The sequence below is a fragment of the Cygnus olor genome, chromosome 6 (genome assembly GCF_009769625.2).
Source record: "Cygnus olor isolate bCygOlo1 chromosome 6, bCygOlo1.pri.v2, whole genome shotgun sequence".
Taxonomy (NCBI): Eukaryota; Metazoa; Chordata; class Aves; order Anseriformes; family Anatidae; genus Cygnus; species Cygnus olor.
The window spans coordinates 32,515,967-32,533,026 of record NC_049174.1 but is presented as its reverse complement, the minus strand read 5'-3'; the positions used below and the strand labels follow the sequence as shown (position 1 = coordinate 32,533,026).

General features: G+C 43.7%; 1 protein-coding gene across 1 annotated transcript in view; it reads right to left on the bottom strand.

Moving 5' to 3' along the window:
- Positions 1–13,045, bottom strand: part of GPR39 (G protein-coupled receptor 39) — a 73,379-nt gene extending 60,334 nt beyond the window's left edge. The window contains exons 1-3 of the mRNA XM_040561582.1: positions 12,181–13,045; positions 11,964–11,968; positions 4,898–5,042 (exon numbers count right to left, since the gene is read on the bottom strand). Of these exons, the coding sequence (XP_040417516.1) occupies positions 4,898–5,042; positions 11,964–11,968; positions 12,181–13,045 (1,015 nt within the window). The remainder of the gene's footprint in view (positions 1–4,897; positions 5,043–11,963; positions 11,969–12,180) is intronic.
- Positions 13,046–17,060: the final 4,015 nt, after the last annotated feature.

Sequence of the window (17,060 nt, the reverse complement as noted above, 5' to 3'; positions counted from 1 at the left end):
AGGTGCCAGCTCCAAGAAAGGAGCATTTCTGCCCGATTTCCATTTCCTACCAGAAAACATCATGCTTTGAGGAAGGCTTGCAAGAGCCTGTTGTGATTCCTTGGCACCATCCATGTGGCACGGAGAAGCTGCCTTCCTCCTAACATCTTAGCTGATTTGGGAGCAATTCCTCACCTTGATCGTTAAAGGCTAAAACCAAAATAAACGTGATCAATTACAGCATTCGAAGCCCAGGAGGAAATTTAAAAACCAGCTTACATGGCCAGGCTTTCAGTGAAAATAGGCCCTTGCCGAGAATAGGCAGAGCATCTCTGAGCTTAGCAGAGCTGACAGCTACATTTGCAGGACAACTGCACCGTGTACATTTGCAGGGTGTTGGAGCAGCAAACGGGAACTCAATTGGCTGATTCTCGGCACACAGAAGGGTTAACCTTACCTTTCACGACAGAAGTTAACCCAAATAAGGTCTGTGCCATTCAGTCTGAAGGGAAAAGAAATCAATTCTGGTTCCCGTGGGTAGGATTTCACCACTTGATTAGAGAAAGAAATGAATCTTTAAAGTATACTTACAGGAAAGGTATTTGCCATATGCATGAGAGATGGGAATGGCTGCATCCCAAGTTAATGAAATCAAGTCTTCTGTGCCTGTTTGAGGATTTCATCTATCTGAATTATGCAAATATCAAATATAACTTCGTTGTATAAAACTTCAAAATGAGAATGCTATCCATACATCCAGGGAGGCCGAAATAATATCCCCACTCCCCAAATTTAACACTGATTGAAGGCCAACAAGAGGTTATGATTCGGTCCTGCAGCACTGCGTTCGTGCTGTGACAGTCAATTTAGAGGACATTCCTGCCTGTCAGTAAATAAACGTGAAGTCATTTTAAATTTCACTTCCATTTGATAAGGTTAAAGCAATTCTCTCTCAGAGAAAGGCACTCAGAGGCAGGTTTTCGAATGCCAGTCATCAGGCACACAGGGACTAATGGGCACGCTGGTGGTGGAGGAGGGTATTGAGGCAGGCTGGTACAGAGGGCCTGCGGGCAGCCAGGGAAGGAAAGCAAAGGTGATGTCCTGATACTCAGAAACCCCAACACGCAGGAAATGGATCCTTCATTTACAACAGAAACCCGTGTGTGCACCAGGCTGTGTGGTCCCAGGCCAGATTTCTGAAAGTCTGCTTTTGCCAGCAGGTATTTGCCAAGAAAATGTTTACCTTATGAACATTTGCTTGCTGCACCTTTCCAAGTTCAGCACCCTCCTAAAGCAGGATGCTGAGTCACGCAGTGCCACACCAAGGAGTGACAAACATAACCTCCTCCTTCCAACCCACCGGAGGCCTGGGCTTCACGACCAGACATCCCTTAACTCCTGGCATGGGCATCCAAACCACAGACTTGCAGAAATCAGCACGTTCTCTGCCCCAGAAACTGAACTAGTTTGGTCCAGCTCTCCAGTTGGAAGGTTGTCCCTGAACATGTCCTTCTCATGATTAGAAATTTTCTCATTTCTGTCTGTACTCATTCATGGCCCCTGTAGACCTATTAGTTCTTGTGCCAACGCCATCATTTAGATCAATGCAGAGAACATGGTAATATTTTGTAATATCAGAGCATTTGTACTGCAGGACAATGTTTCCTAAATTGTCAATATGCTCTTTATAATAGAAAGGAATGCATTTAAATGTTGGCTTGGACCAGAAGACAAAAAGAAAAGGGACATTTGAATTTCAAGTTGCTATCAAAAAGCTTCTTAGAATTCAGCAGACGTGCATATAAGTGGGAATAGGAAAAGTGAAGGGAATCACAACAATGGAAAGTTCCTGTCTCCAGACATTCACTTTTAACAGTGAACTCCCACGGCTGCCTCCAAGTACACTAGGTGGGGAAAGTCCTTTAAGAAAGGGCACAAGAGAAGCATTGAAAGAGAGACGAGGTACACAGTCCCAAACCTCCACAGGGACAGAGAGGTGAGATCTGCTCTGGCTTTGCTCAGAGGCAGCTCCAATGGTCCCTCGTACTCACCAGACGAGCAGACTGCAGTTTCAGAACTCTCTCTTCCAGCCGTTCTATTGCAGGTTATTCTCCTTATAGACCAAATTAGCAAATCCATACTCAGCATGGCTTTAAAGCTCTATAAATTCAAAGTTAATCAAGGGTACTATGACTTTGAGACAGTCTCTAAGCTGGAGGGGAAGACTCGTGCATGCTGGAGGGAAGGTCCCTGGCTCCACAGCTGAGACAAGGGTGACTGCAAACTCCTTGACATAAGGTCTAACTTTAACAGGCCGGGCAGCCCTGAGCTGTTTCTGAAGGTGCACAGCAAGACTGCTACGCTTAACTGGTTGCACCATGAGATCAGACTGATTGTCCTGGAGTAACTCCACTGATGGCTGTTCCTGAGTCAGTTTTGCAAGATTTTCAGATCAGGGTACAAAACAGATTTTCCTCTTTCCTCAGTACTCACTGCCCCAATGTTCTTACAGACAACTCAAAGCCAGACATATTCTTAGTTTTGCTACATTAAACAAGATAACCTAATTTTAGCTTCCATTAAGGTTCATCTCCACATTCCCCAGTCACCTTAGTAGCCCTATTCTCCAGCCTCGATGCGGGTAGTTAGACATCACGTTTTGTCAAAAGTTCAAGTTTAAACAAGAATATATTTTAACCCATTACACCTCAGTAGCAAAGTTCCTGCCCTAGAATCAATGTCCGAGTTTTCAAAGGTATGTGTAGGCCTGCAAATACCAACAGAAGCCTTTACAAATCTAGGCAGGAGTTGGTATCATTGTTATTACCACTAGAATTTAAGTATTCAGGCTTTCATGACAAAAAGATTACTCAGATACCATCTTTTGAACACCTCTGACACAACCCAATCCAGCCATTTCAGACCTGAGTTTCTGACCTGTTGAATGAGCTCGTGACAGGGAGTCAGAAGGCTGTCACTATCGACAGGGCAAGGGCAAACAATTCCACTTGACCAGCAGGCTCTCTTTTGACTTTGTCCTTCACCATACGACGTTAGTTCTTATCTAATGGTCAGAAATGTGGCATGTTGAAGCTGCACCCACAACAAACACTGTTTGAATCTCTCTGTACGTTATTGCTGAGGTACTGCAATCTTTCGTTACCTTAAAGGCTTAATTCTGATCGTTGGCCCAGTTATAGCAGCTTCAAGAGCTTTTCTTCTATAGCTATATCTTAAGCATTCCCTTGAGATTTGGTTCTTGAACACCTTCATTCTTAATGCCTTTAAGGGAAAAATTTAAGTTCATTTTCTTTTCGAAATCAGGAGAGCCCAAAAGTTTTCTTTACTGCAGAGACATAATGTGAGGCACAGGAAGAAAAAATTCATCAAATACTGGAGCTGATCAAAAGAGACACATTTTGACTCCTCTAGATTAAAAATAAATGCACCCCAGTAATGTATAAATTTTTTTCTTTACAGGTTTATGGTTTAGGAGTGTATAGGGAAAATGACCTTTCAATAACCAAAGTTTTAGAGAGAGCGTTTTAATTTTTTCTTGTTCAACCAAACACCTTTTTCCACCATCTTAAAAAGCGTATGTTCTTCTTCCTGTCTGAAGGCAGCCCCTGATTAATTGCCTATTTTGACATACACAGAAAGTTCAGAGCAGTCATACTTGGACAGACCTAGCAGTCATCTGGCAACTCCTTTCTCTTTGTGATAATCCCACATTGGCACCTGTGGGAGAAGGAACAAGCAAGAGGGATTTTCCTGTACTATTCACACCAAGTTTCTGGCACTCACCACCACGAGGACCTTCCAAAGTAGAGACTGTATCTTGTTCTTGACAGCACTATCCTTCAAGGTTATATTTAATCCATTTTGGAGCCCACTTTTACATTTGGTCTCCACGACAGTTAATTCCACAATTCAGATTTTACCCTTCATGGACGAAGTGCTAGAATAATTGTAGTTGCTGTACTTTAAGGGGTACACATATACTGAACTCCATGGATTTTTCTAGGAAGGAGCAATCAGGAGAGTCTCCTAACATTCCTTCAAATCAAAATCACCTTCAGCAGCACCCTGTTAGATATAGCACCAAAACAAGAGTGAGCCGAAGGCAGCCCGTCCTTGAGCTACGCAAGACAATCATTGCATTCAACAAAAAGCAACCTGGCAATATTATATGGAAGAGTAAAAACAAAGCAGCCTTGCAGAAATATTATATGAATAGGGACAAAATATTTAGTCTCTCCTCTGAAAAGGGCTATATCTGAGAAGCTCTTTTGCGGGGTTCAACGAGAGATTGGAGCAGAAGGGCTGCCTGAATACCTGTGCAGATGCTACCTAATAAAACACGAGGAGAGAAAGCCATTTACGCTGGGTGAGGACCAGTATAGATAGCTAAGCAATTTTGTCTTCTCTAATACACCTCTGTGTCTGGGGTTCTTTACACACATGAGTATAATTGAGTTTCCTGGTAATTATTATGTATGTGCACCTGTTTGCAGGTGGATGTCAAGTGTTTTTTGAGTGCTCATACAACTCTCTCTCCCTCTGTACGTCTCCCTAACAAGCAGACAGCTGGTTTCAGAGAGACCCTCAACTCTAACCCCATAAACTGCACTTCCAACCTGAATACCTTCTTTAAAAATTCATAGAAACAAATATGCTAAGTGCTTTTAAGAGACAATTAAACATAACAACCACGGGCATGGAAACAGCTTAAGGAGAAGCAAGGGAAAGTTAGCTCATAACAATACTGGACCTCTTTCTCAGTTTCACCATTCCTTACAAGTTAGTATTTATACAATTAAGAGGCTTTTGGCAAACTCATTTAATCCATAATGGTTTGACGTTGATATTACTCATACATCTGCAACGGAGTTCAGAAGATAACTGCTTTCTCACTTACATCTGACATCTAGCAGCACAAACTTGCTTACAATGCCCTCAAAAAAGGTGAAGAAGGTGCTACAACGTGTGCCAATCATCAGTCGAAATCTTAACTGTTTATCTGCTGTGGAAATTCCATCGTATTCGTTTTTCAACTGTTCTACCTATCCAGTGAAATTATAGGCTTAGGAACTCACTTATAACAATGAAAGAGACAAAAATAATCTTTAACCTGTTGGATGGCAGTTCGTTGGTTCTCAGTTTCTAATACAAGTTTTGCCTTTAGGAAATCAAGAAGTTATGTAGGATAAAATTGAAAGCTTCACATTACTAATAAATGCTCAGATATTAAAGTTGTCTTCTATTAAAATTCACAGGCTAGCAATCATTGTTTAAAGATAATGGTCTTAACATCAGCTAGGAAAACAAAAGATTTAATTTTGCGAAATGTGGTATAATTGGAATATGAAACAATAGAGGAATAGATAATGCATTTAATTTTCACAGGTGAAGACTTCAACAAATCATGTGTGAACTTGCCACAAATGAGTCTCATTTACTGAAACTGGGAAGTTTGAAGAGCAATCTGTGTTTGAGATGGTGTCTGGCTCAGAAGAGATAGCAAGAAAACAGAAAGTGGAAAATTAATGCTTAAGAAAATAGTCTCTTGACCAAAGAATGAGGGCAGTCAACCAGAATCAATAGGACAGGGTTTCCCAAAGTACGGGTGCTGATTTTTAGCTGAGAACAATCTCCCTCAATTCATTTCATACCTGGAGCAACATCTATATTTCTCCACTTTGATGGAAATAAAGTATAAAGAGGCGGAAAGATGCTCGTGCTGTGTGCGCCACGGGATGAGCTAGGCTGAAGCAACATGCCAACACCTAGCTCACCATCAGACCAGGTGAAATACCCGTTTCCTTGCAAGGATCAGCTGGGAGTCAGAAGCATGGCTGCGATTTTCACTAAGCACCAGTGAAGCATTCATCGTCCTCACCGCTACTTGTGCACAGAAGCAAAGACAGTAGCTGTGTGTGCACAGAGACCGCATCTGCGAGGACAGCACACATGAAGAATGATGTGGATTACACCGGTAGTGAATTTGGTTCTCCAAATATAGTATTTTCAGGGTTAGGTTGTTTTTAAAGCTGCAGACTTCACTTTCAAGCAATTTTTGAGTACTCTAATGCAAAGTGTAATCACACATTGATTTTTCCATTAAAACTACAAAAGTCTTAAATACCCTGGGGGTACTGGCCTCAGTTAGTCCCTATTCTTACATTCTTTTTCTCTCTGCACCATTTTGCCATCCCTCTGAGTAGGAGGAAAGGAAGACCGTCTATTTAAGCCAAAAGCACAATCTCCTAGTACATGAGTCCAGTTAAAAGCAGCAGTAGATAAATTGCTTTCTCTACAATAGGGAGGAAAATTATGCTGTTTTTGCTCATGTTCATTTTTAAATTGCATTGTGGAAAAACAGAAAATACCTAGATAGCTGGACTTTGGAAGTTTGCCTTGAGTGTATTTTACTGTGGCTATGTTTTGTTGTTGTTGTTTAAAAAAAAAAAAAAACAACAACAACAACAACAACAACAAAAGTCCCATAGCTCATCAGAGGAGGCTGGCTGTACACAATTGCCCCGAGAAGCTGAGATCCCTGAATGCAGTCTTTCCATTGTCACCTGCTGAATTGCTGAGCTTCGGTTTTGTGCTACCAGTGTTTGCTAGCATTGATTAGTTTTGCTGTTGACACCAGGTTAATACTTCTGCAGAAAAGAGGAAAGCAAAATTTCCTGAACACCACCAAGTAAATCCCTTGCTTTGATCTCTTTTCCAGAAAGCAACACCTAAAGGAAAAATCTTACTGGTGGCAGGGGTGGGTGTCTCATTCGGCTGAATAGTCAGCCCCTGGTCTCTGGGTCCAGGTGTTTGATGCCCCCTGCTCAGCCCCTGCTACTCATTTCAGAGCATGCAGTCTCCTGCTTGTCTTGTGTACTTCGAAGCCCTGCTCAGGGAAATATATAGATGAAGACACCATATAAAACACATAGATGAAAATCATATCCAGCCTACAATATATTTATCTTCAGGCACCTCTCCAACAAAGTCTCTGAAGAAAGGCAGCTGAGTGGAATGATTAAAGAAATGAACTGAGAGGAGTCGATGAAGCTGAGTTTAAAGAACACGGGCTGGAGCTGTGTTCTTCTGGAATCCAATCAATTAGGTTATTCTTTCAATTTTTGTTCTACCAAGTTTTACCTTTTTCAGTAAGGAAAAAAACCAAGCCAATTTCTAGCCTACGAAGAAGCATCTAATTTTCCTGTAACAGAAGTCCTACCACTGTCAAGCTATGCAGTGCCTGAGTCATCTCTAGATGACAACCATGTATTTTTTGCAGAGTACTTGAAGTAATTTGTCCTCCTGAAAATCCGATTGCCAAGCGCCTTGCGAAATACATTTCCTTAGTGATCTTTGGAAAGGCTATTTCTACACACAATACCTTTATTCTGAGCAAAATATTAATCTGCCAGCAGTAGTATATCGGGGGGAGAAAACAGTGCTCCAGCTCAAGTTCCAAGAGATCTTTTTAATTTCTGACTCAATGTTTTATCTACCTTTAGCTTATGGCCAGGTTCAGTTGTGTCCATGGTGTTTATAGTGGCATTTGGGGTTGTTATAGAATAGCCTACCATCATTTTAACAGCCACCACCTCTGCTTTTCCAGCCCTTCCCTTTTGCTCATTTTGTTTGGATTTAGAGGGAGGGACTGCCTTTCCTTCAATGGCACTCACCAGAGTCTCAGCAAAGCCTCTAATTTCTCTTACTCCATAAAACAGACCAGAAACTACCTGTACCATACCACAACACATGAAACCAACACTGCTACCATCTTCAAGCTGATACTCTGTGTACCTGACAAACATACTAAAGCATTAGATAAAAGGAAAATTTAAATAAAGCCACCACACTGCCTTTCTCAGATGGAGGCACTGCCACAGGTTATGATCTGTGCAACAGTTTCATAGCAGCTGGATTACTCTGATACTTCCCTCTTATGAAAGAGAGAGGTGGGATGGCTGGACATCTCGTGGTGGTCAGGAGACAGAAGAGCGTGCCTGGATGCCGGCAGGCAGGTGACAAAGCACCTGCAGTGCCTTGCAGCCCCACGCTGCAGACCCATCTGCTGCTCCAAAAGGGCAGGCTGGAAACACATAACAAAGAAAAGCAGTTCATATATTAACACAAAAGGACTTTTCAAGCTCAATGTATTTACTGTGGTAGTCCTGAGGCTGCTTTATACAAAATAATTAAAGCCTTCAGCAGAAGCACAAAACTGAAGCTGGCAAGGGAAATACCACAGAAGCTTCAGAAGTGATAAATTTTCCATCTGGGACAGTCAAAACTCACTTCGTCTTTGAGTACAAGTTCAGGCCAGTCAGATCTAGCCTGATGACAAACCATGCAGGTGCTTTTGCATAAAAGCAGTCTTATATTAGTGACCAGACTAGGAGGGAAGTAGCCGAGGCCCACATGGCTGGCCCGGGCCTGCTGCCGCTGAGGTGCGCCCCGCCAGCGGCTTGCACAGGGCCTTGTCCCGCACCGCTCCCCTTAATGGCTGCTGGAGATTAACGATGAAGTTAATGATTCCTGAAGATTTTTAACTACATAGTTTCAGCACTAGTGTACTACTGCACTAGCTGGCTCTCCCTTTTGCAGGACCCTTCTGTTATATTCCCTCCCTTTCTTTGCCATGACCCAGCCGAAGTCCCCGAACCCACCCTTTGTCAAGAGCTCCCTGATGGGGTGGCAGGTGCCTCAGCTCGGGTGCCAGAGCAGCCAGAGGGCCCCAGTAGCACCCCGTGACCATTTAGGTATCTCTCTCATCACCGTCTAGCCCTTCACAGTCCCAGCAGAAAGACAAAAGCGTCATGGTGGGCTGAGGATTAGGAGGCTTTAAATACTATTAAAAGGTTGCATTTCATCAAAGTGCCATCCACCCAGTGTTTTCATAAGCACAGTAACTATTCAGTTTCTGCTGCTGGGGGTGGAGAAACTTCTATAATCAAGTGCTGCCATGAGCCACTCAAAAATTAAGTTCAGCTATATTTTCCTTGCTGTTGAGGAGAGCCCATACTCAACCAGACCCATGTTGCCCTTCACTAGAAGAAAGATCTGCTGTCCCAACATGAGCAAAGCTGCTTTAACAGCTATGGAAAACCCACACAGTGTCACCCAGCCTCATCTGCCCTGCTCGTGTGGATGGGCCGATCCACTGGAGGCACTGGAGTTTTACCACCTCACTCAGAAGATGATCAAACAAATCACATGCACAGAGATTGCAGGAAGCATGCCCCAGGCTACCCGAAGCCCCAAATGCCCAATTTCAGGAGCAGGAGCATTAAGCAAAGCCTTACATGTACTATCATATCTTCCTTGAAACCAACAGCAATAATGGGAAAGAAGCTGGAAAGAGCAGCACTGCGCAGCCTAGTTTAAAAAACAGAACTGATTTTCTCCAAAACACTGGGACAAATCTGCATTCCCCCACTGGGGCAAATCTACCAAAATTTGAGCCGAACAGCCCCTGGAAGTGCTCCCTCTCCATCACCAGGTGCAGAATTACAGCGACTGCTGCACCAGCCCCTCCTCTCCACCATGGGCATGGTGAGGGCAGCAGAGACAGGAGGAGCAGACCACAGACCTCAAACCCCCAGCCAGCCTCTCTAGGCTTTAAACCAAAGGACTGGACCCTTGCAGCCACCCCCTTGGAAGAAAGCCCTTCCCCTCGTGAGCTCAGCCTGCCCAGCACCATGGTGCTCCCCTCTTTTAGCCCCTCGTCCCCCTCCTCCTCCACCCCAGCTGTGGTGTAAGCCTGGCCAGGGCTCACCCTGCAAGCACCAGTGCCTCCCACAGCACACAGTCTTTCGCTTTCAGCATTTACAATTTGTTTTCATGAATTTTCTCGAGTGCCTCACAATAACGTGACACTAAAAAAGCACCAGTTCCTTCTTGTGTCTCTTTCCACTTAGCTTTTCCTCATCGTCAAGAGATTTATGAATTTAATCTCCGTTTTGGAGAACTTATCACTTTTAACAACTAGAAGAAGAAGAAAATGCTAAATTGTTTTTATTGCTGTTAGATGTTTGAAGACATCTTGCTATATGCTGTCATTTACATTTCACATTAAAAGTGAAATATGTTGTAAATGAGCAAATATTTGTTTTAATTTGACCCATCTGTTAAACGAAAAACAAAGAGGACTTCTAAATCACTATATTTAAATTCAGCAATTTGTAAACAATTTATATGTTCATTTCTTCTGGGTTAAAACTGCCCTAAAGCATCACTCTTATGAAACCTCCAAATTAAATTGCTTTGCATTGTTCTCAGGGATGCAAGCCACCGTTTCTTCCTCTTCAGTTTATTAATTTATTTCCCAACCCAAGTTAATTAGCAAGACTCATATTAAGAGCCATTTAAAATATGCCACGGAAATCATTTCAGGGGATTCACAGAAGCGTCTACGGGCTCCAGAAAGCTGAGAGCAGAGAAAGCGTCAGATACCGGTGGCAAATTCCCGTAAGATAAAGCAACTCGCTTGTCCGTTCATTTATTTATTTTTTAACACTTCTGCAAGCAGCAACGGGTCTACCCTATTCCACAATAGACTATCAGCAAACAAGAAAAATAATCAAGGAGGGGAAGAAAAGCCGCAGTAATTTACCTTCACCTCTCAACCTGACTAGAACTTGCTACAGGATTTGGATCTTAGACTGGACTTTAATGTAGCTGTGGGTGATAATTTACAAGGAGAGCGAGATCCACAGACATTTAAGGATCCCACAGTAGCACTTAACTTAAAGAGCAAAGCCTTATCCCTTTTTCAGCTCTGTGCAACATGCTGCATTTAGCTTCAGCTGTTAAGCTTCCAGCCCAGAAGTCAGTACTTTTGGTGAACTCAGGTATCAAGAGCCCTTTTAATCATCCTGATACGGGGGCTCTCATCCCTGACTAATAGATGCCTTGTGCGAGGAGACAATTTCTTCTTCAGATGTGCACCCTGGGCATGTGGAAGAGCCGTGCGCAGCCTGCAGCGTCACGTCTCCCATCTGGAGGGTGACGGCGGGCACAGCTCACGGCTCCAGCCTGTCCCCACGCCTGAGTCACAGGCCTCGTCTGACAGGTTTCCACCACGCCTGCAGCAGAAAAGGTGCTGGTTGCACCCTTGGACTCCTTGCCCTGCACCCTTCCCAGCCCCAGACCAGGGCAGAAGCAGGACTAGCTTAGGAAGCAAGGGATTCTCAAGTCACCACCATCTACATAAAGCTCTAGAAGTGGGCAGATCCACGAGTTTCAGCTCCCCCTCTGCAGTATCAAGCAGAGCATCAAAAATCAACACAGGAATCCTAGGTCTGTTGTTCATTCCTACACAAGATGGTTCATTTATTATACCCAGTATCGTATCAAGCAACCCAACAAAACAAGAACTAGCTGTAATTCAGCCAGGACATGATTAAGGGTACCTCTAAGAGCATCAACAAATGTGGAGACCGCATGGATCACTGCCTGGAAAGAGTCCAAGTTGGTAAAATGACAGCTTGATTAGTTTTTGTCTGACAAATGTGGCGAGAGAGATCAGAATCAAACATAATTCCAAGGTTATAGGCCTTCAAATAAAACCAGGAAAAAAATCAAAAAGGGCAACAGCAATTTGCAAGACCAGATCAGCTGCCCAGCCCAGCTTCCTTAATGCTCGGATGCAATACAGCCACGGCAAAGCTAAATCAGTGCACTTCAGGGAGCATCCCGAGTTGACAGGGACATGCCTTCAGAGTGGGACAAGCTTTAGATCTTGCAAGACAGTGTGCCCTCTTATTAAGTGCCTTACTAAATATGCACGTATTTAATGGGAAGACATGCAAGTAGAGCTACTTTATATCCAGGCAGCTGTGGCTATTGCTACCACAAAGGTCAAGCAGTAACATCCTGTTACCACTATTGCTGCATGTAGACATGCAGTATAATCAGGCAACATAAATATTAGACAGTAAATGGATTTTTTCTTCTCTCTTCCCTCCCACCTGTTCTAACAACAAAAATAGACAGAAACATGCAGAGAAATCAGGTTTCTTAAATATGTCATTGCAACCAGAAGTATGCCTCTCCATCTCGGACCAGTTTCAAACCACACGTCCCCCATTTGGGGGAACTTGGTGAGGCAAGACACAGGCCTCTGGTTTTCCTACCTTTGTGGGAAGGGGGCAGGGGAGGAGAGGCAGAGTAGAACAGGGCTCTTACCCAGGAATAGAGTGATCTGTCTCCTGGAGCTCTTGCCCTCTGAGCTCTCACTTTTCCTTAGGTACTGCTCCTGGTGTCCTAGTTCACCCTTCACCGCCACAGTTCCTTTCTTGTGGATCTTCAGGGTCTTCATCATGCTGCGGCACATGAAGGTGACAGACCCCAGCACTATGATGTACACAGCAAAGGCAGTGAAGATGCTGGCCTGAAAAACAGGCCACTTGGAGGAGAGGCTGGTACAGATGGTCATGTTGTCCATAGGGGGTAATAGGTGCCTGGGAGTCGGCTTCACGCAGCCCATCGTACTTTGGTAGCCCTCGATGATTTCCAGGGGATATTCTGTGCCCATGGCAAAGAGCAGGGGCAGAGCCACGATGACAGATGTCACCCAAACAAAGGCGATGAGCAGCTTCACCGTGCGGGGTCCGGAGAGTGCCTTGAACTTGAAGGGGTGGCAGATAGCCACGTACCTCTCAAAGCTAAGGGTGGCCACATGCAGCACGGTGGCGTAACTGCAGGCTTCAAAAAGAAAACAGTAGAGCTTGCAAGCCACATTGCCATTTGGGGTGGCAAAAGGACTCCAGATGGCGCTGAAGAACTCCACAGGCATGCCAAGCAGGATGACCAGCAGGTCTGAGCAGGCCAAGCTCACCATGTGGTTCGTGACCTCCTTCTGCAGGTAGCCTTTCTTCTGCAGGATCTTGGTGGCCTTGATGGTGATGCTGTTGCCCAAGATGCCTGCTACAAAGATGCAGATGTCGAGAGAGGCCAAAGTGATCTTGATCCAATGAGACACCTCAAACTCTGGGATATGAGTGTGGTTAATGAGATGAAAACAGTCTGAAGAGGATGTCTGTCCTTCCATGAGCAGCCCCTGGGAGGAGGAAGAGGGAAGAAGAGCCTCTCTGATGTCCAAAATCACAGAAAATAGATCCTTTCTCGCTTTGCCCCCTTCACCAAGACGCAGAGGTCAGAGCAGTCAGGTACAACGAAAGTGTCTGAACTAGACACACCTGTGGGTTTTGTAAGCAACAGCAGCTGAGTCAGTAATCTGAGTGGGAGAGAAAGTCTTAGCTCTTACCAATCTGTAGCAAAGCTGCCGTACTCCAGTCCTTTGTGCTGTGAACTGCACTCCTTTCAGCTCTTGCCTCTTCTGTGTGTGAAGGCAGTTTTCTGTCCTGACCACAGCAGGAGGAAGTCAGAGTTTCTATGTGGTTATCACTGGTCTGTTAACCATTAACCTAAATCTTGGTTATCCCTATGTACTGATAGCAAAGCACGTTTAGAGAGAAAAGAAAAAAGAAACTCCCAAGTCTGAAACACTTCCTGTAATAAGAGCTCCTTCTCAGGGACAAAAAGAGGTGTTTCCCCGAGACCTGTTAGGTTGGTGGGGTGAGGCTGAGTGTGTGCACAGGCGCTGAAGAGAAAGTATCTGCTCATGAGTTTAACATTAACCAGGGTTCATACTTTACTTCTCTATGTGGTGACACCAACATGCTTCACTACTTTACATTTCCTTTAGTGAAGATCTCAGCATCTGGTGCAGCGGTGTTTGTTGTGCAGCTTCCGTGGCCATGGACCCATTTACGTCAACAGGAGGTTCTGTTTTTTCATGAATCTCTTCAGAAGTGATAAGCTGAACAAGATATAAACATATTGATTGTCTCCCTTTAGATTTCCATCTTCTCATGTTAGATAACAAAAATAGTGAAGTTAGCAGTCCCAATCATGCTCGTGCTTTCTAATAATCAGGAGTAGCAGGGGATGAAAATGTACTTCCCTCTCCTGTGTCTCACCCCAGGGAGAATGAATTTAATGCATTCTTTAGTTTTAGTTTCAAACCATAGCACTGAAGGCTCCCAAGGTAACCCCTGGAAACATTTAATTAGAGGGTGCGTATATGGATTAGGAAACCTTTAAATTACAATGCAAAATGGCAGAACAGCTTTTGCAGCTATAATCAAGAGAGAGGCCCAATACAGTGATCTGTTCTAATACCAAATCTAAGAACAGTGGGTTCGCAAAATGATTTTTATTAACTAGACAAGCTCATGTGACACTTTCAGCTTGTGATAAAAGAGAAACATTAGAAAGCTGTTATTAAGCAGTCTGCTCACATTCACTGGTTATCACTGTACCTCAGCAGCCCAAGTACATAATGAACAAAAGATGCCCAAAACAGGATAATCAGCACCTGTTCCTATGCATTATTTATGCAGTCGTATTTCAGAAAAACCACCTCAAACCTTGCACAACTTCAAGCCCTGTAGTCCCAGTCATCTTTCCTTATGTTTGATAATTCACATTTGTTCTGCTCAGACAAGCTTTCTATTATTACCCAATTTTTTTCACTTAATTTTACTTTATAAAAGTGTGAACAAAGATTACATATGCATGACTGAATTGTGGAAATGAAGCTAATTAAAATTTGCTGCTTACCATCAAAGGGGAAAAAGGGAGAGAGAGAGCAAAAGAGAGCAAAGAAGACCCAATTGGATTAGATCTCCCCCTTTTTTCCACACCAATTATAAAATGCAGAACACAGTTTTGCAGTTTTCAATATTATCTTTAGAACATACACAAAGTTTATTAACTTTCTAATAAAAAGCTTGTGCCACAAAGGGGATAGGAAGGAAAGAGATGATTGTGGTTATTCATAAAGGGAGGCCATTACAAAAAAAAAAAAAACTTACTTAAGTTAGTGGAGTAGATAAACCAGTGGTGAGTATTCTAGAGATGGGTATAAAATCCCTATCATGGGTTATTATGAAATATATATCTTCCTTGAGGGAGACATTTCTACCCAACTAAATGTGCCTAATGTCTCTTAGTGGCACAGAGGTTGAGAGCTCATAGTCTTCATCCTGGTAGATATGATACCAGGTTATAATCTTATGATTTGTGCAGTGGCCTAATTTTAGGGATTTTTTTAAGTTTTCCTTGATATCTCATAGTCCTGAGTACCCACAAGCTCATTTTTTGTGGTGTTGTCTCTCCCTTAGCAGCTCTGAAAGTGCCCGTGGCCTGTGGAGCTGTACCTGAGCAAAGGCCCCGCAGTGCCCCTCCTGACCTGATCCGCCATGACTGGACACCAGGGCCTCAGCCCCTGCACCAGAGAAGTCAGGAGTACTGCGGACAGACATCACCATCAGTCTTTCTAAAATCAGCACACATGGATGCTGCACACTGCAGGGAGTGACTTGTCAGCCCCTGGATAAGCAAACGGTGTCCTAAAAATGCAGATTATGTGGGCACGGGGCAGCAGGGGGCTCTGCCCTGTGCTCGCCCACATGCCTGCAGCAACGTGTTTGCTGGTATGAGATGAAGAGCAGCGGGAGCGAGAGGAATGCAGAGAGGGAGCAGAGATCGTTGTCACTATAGTATATAAGGTGATTTTTCACGTTCAGAGATAATAAAGCTGCTGTGATCAGCCACCCCAGTCTGTTTTCCAGCAGAGCCTATGAGGTTTCCTGAAGGCCTGTTTGCTTTCTTGCCTGCTTGTTGGATAACACCCCGATGATGGGGCAAAAACAAGCAGGGTTTTATGGCCTGCCCTTTAGGCCACTGGGCAAAGCTCACCTACACCTCGTACCCTGTGCCTGGCTGAGCTGAGGGATGGAGGAGCCACGGGACACTCAGGGCTCGGACACCTGCCACCTCATTAAAAGCCACATCCCCCAGACTCCTGGTGAGGTTTGGCCCCCAAAAGTGGCAGCTAGCATAAGTTGTAGCTGGAAATAATCTTAGAAGAGCCAACTCATTTGACCGATGCCATTGCATTTTATGCAAATGGAGTGTAGATTAACCTTTTCCAGCATGCAGGGGTATCGTACAGCGACTGCCTTGCAAATGCACTTTCTTCCTCAGCTGCGCAGTGCCAGCATGTGGATTGGCGCGGGGTGCCCAATCTGCAGGATCGCTCCATGGTTATTTCTCAATTACCATACAGCACGGGAGCCAGGGTGCTCTGATTGGCAGACAGGCGCTGCCACGCTTGCATTATCTCTGCAGAATTATTTCTCGATAGCCATGTTGTGAATATGCAAATCCACCCTAATTGGCTACGCTAATCACAGTGCTCTGACTGGTATCTGTTCTCAAACTGTTCGAGCTACTTGACAGCAACAAAGAAAATACCTCGGCTTCTTGCGTCCTTTGGATGAAAAACTCTAAAACTTAAATGAAAAAGGAGAGCTATCTCAAAAGCAAAGAAAATGAGGCTGCTCAAAGGATTAACTTTTTTTTCAGATAAAAACACATTGACTTTTTTTCCTTGCCAGTCTTTACTGTTCTCCATCTCAACAAACCTCTTGTCCTTAGAATAGCTGAGATACCTTTGTCTTGCAAGTATTTGTTTAGAGGAGGTGAATCCTGGGCTTGTTCAATTCTCTTGGAAACACAAGGTAAACAAAATGAGATTGCTGTTCTGCAGAAGACAGCTACTCTGATCTGCACAGACAGAGGGGAAAGTGTTGCAGCAATAAAAGGAAGAAATAACACAGACAAAAGTGAGGAGCCCGAATGATATTAAATGTTTTAAAAAATCAATTTGCCAGAGACAGGTCTGGTTTTAAATTATATTTCATTAAAAATATAAATAATTAAAGACTGCATTCAACTAACTCAAGGTTTCTTGCTGTTTTCTCAAGATCTAACAAACTTCTTCTTTACTGTTAAGATCCCTTTGTATGCTTCTGGTAAGTTATTCTTGAATGCTATTCTCCTTCTTTGGAAATCTATGATGTACTTACTAATATAAGTAAGTACAAGTCATTTGTGAAATGCATTACTTTTTAATTTCCTTAAGAGTTCATTCTTGGGCAACACGGTCTTAACAATTGCCATGCTGTTAACTGCTCGGCTCCTTTTCTTCTGACAAC